Source organism: Geospiza fortis, unplaced genomic scaffold (assembly GCF_000277835.1).
Source record: "Geospiza fortis unplaced genomic scaffold, GeoFor_1.0 scaffold53, whole genome shotgun sequence".
NCBI classification, from domain to species: domain Eukaryota; kingdom Metazoa; phylum Chordata; class Aves; order Passeriformes; family Thraupidae; genus Geospiza; species Geospiza fortis.
Window position 1 is genome coordinate 1566199 of NW_005054305.1, and position 5166 is coordinate 1571364.

Here is a 5166-nt window from a genome sequence, read left to right on the forward strand (position 1 = left end):
TTGGAGCACAGAGCACTCCCACTGTGTGTGCATGTACACTCAGAAACTAAAATAAAGTTCATTGGTCTAAATTTAGGTCTCTGAGTTTTGGCAGCCTGAGGCCGAATAGATTCCCTTCTCTGTAATACATCTGTTTTCCATTTTCAGCAAGAGTCATGTATTGTTTGTTTCAATGTGTGTTTCCCGTTCAGAACAGATCTCATGATGTTTTCATTAATTTCTTGTGGTGAAAACCTGCCATGTGTGCTGTGTTGTGCAATCATATCTCTTGCTTTTTTGTGGAAAGAAACTGGAAACCTGGGCAGCCTGATAACTGGGATCACGATCACGGGCCAGGGGAAGATTGTGCTGGGTTGATCTATGCTGGGCTCTGGAATGACTTCTACTGTGAAGATGTTAACAGTTTCATTTGTGAAAAGGACATGGACAAAGGTAAGCAAGGCCCTTGGTTTGATTATTCCATCTTGCCCATAGTACATCTCCCGCAGCTAGAGGTGAGATCTTGGCTAAATGCTACAGCAGTGCCTTGTTGAGGAAGAGGAGGAATCACATGTGGGGCACTTCTACACAGATCCAGATGCAAGTGCTGGATTTATTGCACATGGAAAAAGCAGCCTCAAAGCTGTCTATAGCCCTGGAATGCCCAGAATCTTGACCATTTCCTGTAGGCTTTACACATGCCTAAAATTTTGGGCATGATTTGGCACATGCTCCAGATCCTACCCCCACTGGAAATTGCCTTTATAGGCTCACTGGCCACACAACAGGGAAAGCGGACCTTAGTGTGGCTCAGGAACCAGCCTTCAAAAACCAGCAAATCTTTGTTTTGAAAGTTTGTGCAATAGGAGGCCCTTGGTGACTGCTGAGGAGATCTTAAAATTCCCGTCACTGCCGGGAGATGTCCCATGGGACTGAGAAGCTGGGTCCATAGGCCATCAGCAGCTCATCCGTTGCAGCTGGAGTGAAGGACTTATAAACTGCTGGTGTGGCCAGCAGTCAGCCAGGTGCTTGCCACGGGGCATCTCTCTCTGTTGACACAGGCATTTCTGCAGGAGCAGAGGGCAGGTGGTTCCCATGGCTGCTTACAGCCCAGCCCCATCGCCACAGAACGTGATCAAAGCTGGTCTTTGTGTTCATGGTGGGGCTCTGCCTGAAATGTTAGCTCCTCCATACAACCTGTTTAAACATTGCTTTGCCAAGGGTGCCTGGCTCCTCCAACTGGAAACTTGTTGGTTGAATTTCAGTGAAGGCAGACACAAATGTCAGCTAGAGCCAAAATTACATCCCATCCATAGTCCCCTAACACACAACTAAGTGCTGAACAAGCTTTGTGTGTATAATTCTGTTTGGATGTCCTGAATGAAGGATCATGTGTGAGTAACAATATGATTTACCCTGGTTTTCCTACATACATTTGTTATTTTAAGAAAATTTAAAGGTTTACAAATATTTATCCTCCAGGATTTTCAGGGTCTTAGTATGAGTCTGCTCAAATTTTTTCCATACCTTGATCTCTGTAAGCTTTCTTTTTGGAAATTTGTTTAATCTTCACAGGCTTTTGACAGCATTTCTTTTTGTTTTTCTTGTTTTCTCTCATACTGTAGGGCAAATTCTTGGAGTGTAAAAGGCTGTAACTTTACAGATACCTTCGTATTAAGGAAATTTATGTAAAGAAGAAAATCCTGGGAAAGAGCAACACTGATTTCCAAAATTGAAAAAAAATATGAAAACAGAAAAAAAACAAGCACTGAAAACTGATTTAAAAGCATCAAGGAATTCAGCAATAACTCTTCTCCAGCATCCTGTAATTATTTAAGGCCTTTCGACCCTCAGCATCAGGAAATACTGTTGAACTAATTCTGTTTTAGATTTTCTTCCCAACCAGTAACCACATCCATAAGCAGCTTGTGTCTTCTGAAAAAAGACACTCTATCAATCTGAGTAAGACTGTTGGTCACTTATATCGAAAAACATATAATGCAACTGTGTAAATAGTTGCTTAATTTGCTAAAATCCCAAATGTAGGAAAATTATGCAGATACACAAATATATAGATTTTATATAAATATATATATATAGTCCAACTCTTATCAGTAATATGGAATATACTTTTAAGAGCTTTTAAAACTTTGTATTTTTGTACAAAATGTTTGCTTTTTACAATTGTTCTCTTTTTTACTGACTTTTTTTACAAATATAGTGCACAGGGGCCAAAGAAAACAATAAAGGTACTAATAATTCATTAAGGTTTGCTGTCGGGCCTAGCTCAGCTATAGAGAAATATTTTTCCAGTTAGAAACATTTTTACTTTCCCAGATGATTTGTTCTGGTTAAATAACTTTTAAAGCAGATTTTAGATAGTGTTTTCCTTACTGTATGCAGTCTAGTCTGCATGTGTAACAATTAAGTTGACTAAGGACTAGATACTCATTATAGCTCTGATCACAGCCAGTGTTTCATTGGGGTACTATGGAAAGACCATTTTAATAAAAGCCCTTCCTTCCTTCCTTCCTGCCTTCCTGCCTTCCTGCCTTCCTCCCTCTCAGGAGAAAATTCCATGGAAGTAAATCTCCAATTTTTAATAATCATTTTGAAATGTTTTCATTCCTTCTCCCTTCTTGTAAGGGATTCTACCCCTGTAGTTGCCACACATACTGCAGGTCAAGCCCAGATGAGAGACTTTATGAAAAGAGAAACAAAGAAGCTGGACACACTGAAATATGTTTGTTTTTAAGACAGATTTCAAGATTTGGTGAGAAAAACATGCCATACTCAGAAAAGTCTAATAAACTTGCACTTCTCCAAAGTGCTTTGTAAATTAATCTCTCTGTTTTCTTGGACTGGTACTTCTCTCTCAAACAAAACAGAAAATAAAATATGCTACAAAGCAGAAAGAGATGATACCATTACTCAGCCAGTTTCCTCCACAGTCCCATGAGCCATTGTCTAGGCAGCTTATCAGGAATTAAAAAAATTAGCAGGTTAATTCATTAGCAGAAACCTTGGAATTGGTTTCCAGTTTTTATACCCTTCTCATAGCCAGATGCTCTATGATGAAGGAAGTTGTTTTGGCTTCTTGGGAAGGAGAGCTGTTTTTCCATTGCCTCCTGACCTGCCATTTACCTTGGCCAAATGCAGATACGTTTGTTGAAATACTCCAGCTCTGTTGGAAACAGACAAGATTCCGTACTTCAGATTTTCAAATATTGCTCCTACGATCAATCAGTTAAAGACTGCTGTTTCTCTACATCTCACACTCTCTCAAGTGTTTTAAATTTCAATTATAATTTTTTTTTCAAAATACACAAAATGTTACATTTGGGAATCTGTCCTGTGGCTACAAATTAGGTATGAGACAGGAACAACATGAAAATTGGTTTATGTATTACATAAAAGGGTTTATGTATTGCAGCTGCAGAAACCTGTGTCACCATCGTGGAGGCAGGGCTTGTCTTCACACAGTCTGGATTTTGTGAGCCTTTTCTTTTTCACAAGGTTTTGAATACAACTTGATTCTGCCATGCACTGTCATGCTGTACCAAGGAGTTGTGTGTAGACACATGCTGTAGGGTTTACATATATATTTACAGATTGTCTGTGGAGATAATGTTAAACTGCTATTTTTGGATAATGAGTTACAAAACCAGTATTTTGTGTGCCCAGAGAGCCTCACAAACCCTGGTGAGTGGAGCCTTGAAGAGCCACACTGAAGTGGAAAGACTGCTACCTTTGTTTTGAATGTTGGCTTATTTGGGTGAAATAAGCCTGTTTTGAGCATCTACCACATTAAATTCTTTATGCTTTTTATTGATGTCACAGACTTCTGTCACCAAAAGAAGTGAATGAGAACCTCTGTTTAAGCCCAAGCTGTATTGCTTCCTTGCCCAGATTTCATCCTTCTCTTCCTTCAGCAACAGTACATATACAAGATCAGATTATCCAAGAGTTATCTAGTGTCTCCCAGCCAGAGGAATGACAAGCTGAGGACACTGAGAAATGAGACGTGACTGGGCTCACACCCTCTGTTCGCACACTCGAATCAAACACTGCAGCTGTCAGACAAAACTGGATAAAGAGGGATGCTGCAGTTGCGTGTCTGACGTGGCCAGTCATCCTTAAAATATGGCCTGAGCAGCCAGGCATGCTCAGACAGACCATCCTTTTGACCTAGTATTCCTGCAGGAAGGAAACAGAGGTGTCCAATGGCAACACAAATTGAAATCACTGAGAGGACCAAGAGTGTTAAGACAGCTCAGGAACATGTCACAGAAAGGACAGATTGGCAAGGATTGCAAGCAGGACACCAGAATGGGCCAAGAAATTGTCATGAAAGTCACACCTGCCACTCCTTAATGGGAAAACATCCCCATCAAATCTTTCTGTATGGTTTGAGCAATAATGTAGGTTTTATGGAAATTTTTGAGTGATAGCAAATTATTTTGTCCCAGCTTGAGTTTTGCTTTCCTTCTTATACATAAGTATTGTAACTTGTCATATTGAACACACATTCCCATCATCCTTCTTGTTTTACATAAAATTAAGTACAAGTTCATATACCCTGTCAAGCACTGGGACTGTTGGAAGAAAAAGAGGGAAAGGCAGAGAAGGTACAAAGTCATTGTGATTTACATTAAGTTCTGGATTTCTTAATGTCATTTCTGACTTGTTTCATTAATTTATTTGGAAATGCCTTCAGCTGATTAGAGCTTATAAATCTCAACTCTCATTTCCTTTGTTGTCTATAATTAATACTTGCAAATGTTCCAATAAAGGAATCACTAAGTGGAGACACAGAAATTAATGTTGTTAACTCTGTGCATGTGTGTGTAACCAAGAGGGATGTGGAGATGAGAGGGATGTGGAGCCAGAACATACATAGGTATTAAAAATCAAACTGATGAAGCTCTTTTCCATTAAAGCCTTATTTTTCACTTAGACCCCCTGGTTCTGAGCATGGCTGGGGGTGTCCTATCCTACAATTGCAGGTTTAGTGCCTTGTTCTTGCAGCATGTAGGGGATGGGAACATGGTTTGGAAGGTCTGATCTGAACAAGACCTTTAAGAAGGGCTGAAGCCCTTTGCTGCTTACTGTCCTAGCACACCAAACACCTCAGAGGGGTCTCCAGGTGAGGCATGTCCTGAATTAAGTCACATCAGTCACCACATT

At 40.1% G+C, this 5166-nt stretch overlaps 1 protein-coding gene across 1 annotated transcript in view; it reads left to right on the plus strand.

The window, feature by feature from the left end:
- COLEC12 (collectin subfamily member 12) overlaps window positions 1-4797 on the plus strand; it is an 84897-nt gene extending 80100 nt beyond the window's left edge. The window contains exons 8-9 of the mRNA XM_031066524.1: window positions 287-432; window positions 1605-4797. Coding sequence (XP_030922384.1) covers window positions 287-432; window positions 1605-1624 — 166 coding nt within the window. The 3' untranslated portion in view covers window positions 1625-4797. The remainder of the gene's footprint in view (window positions 1-286; window positions 433-1604) is intronic.
- Window positions 4798-5166: the final 369 nt, after the last annotated feature.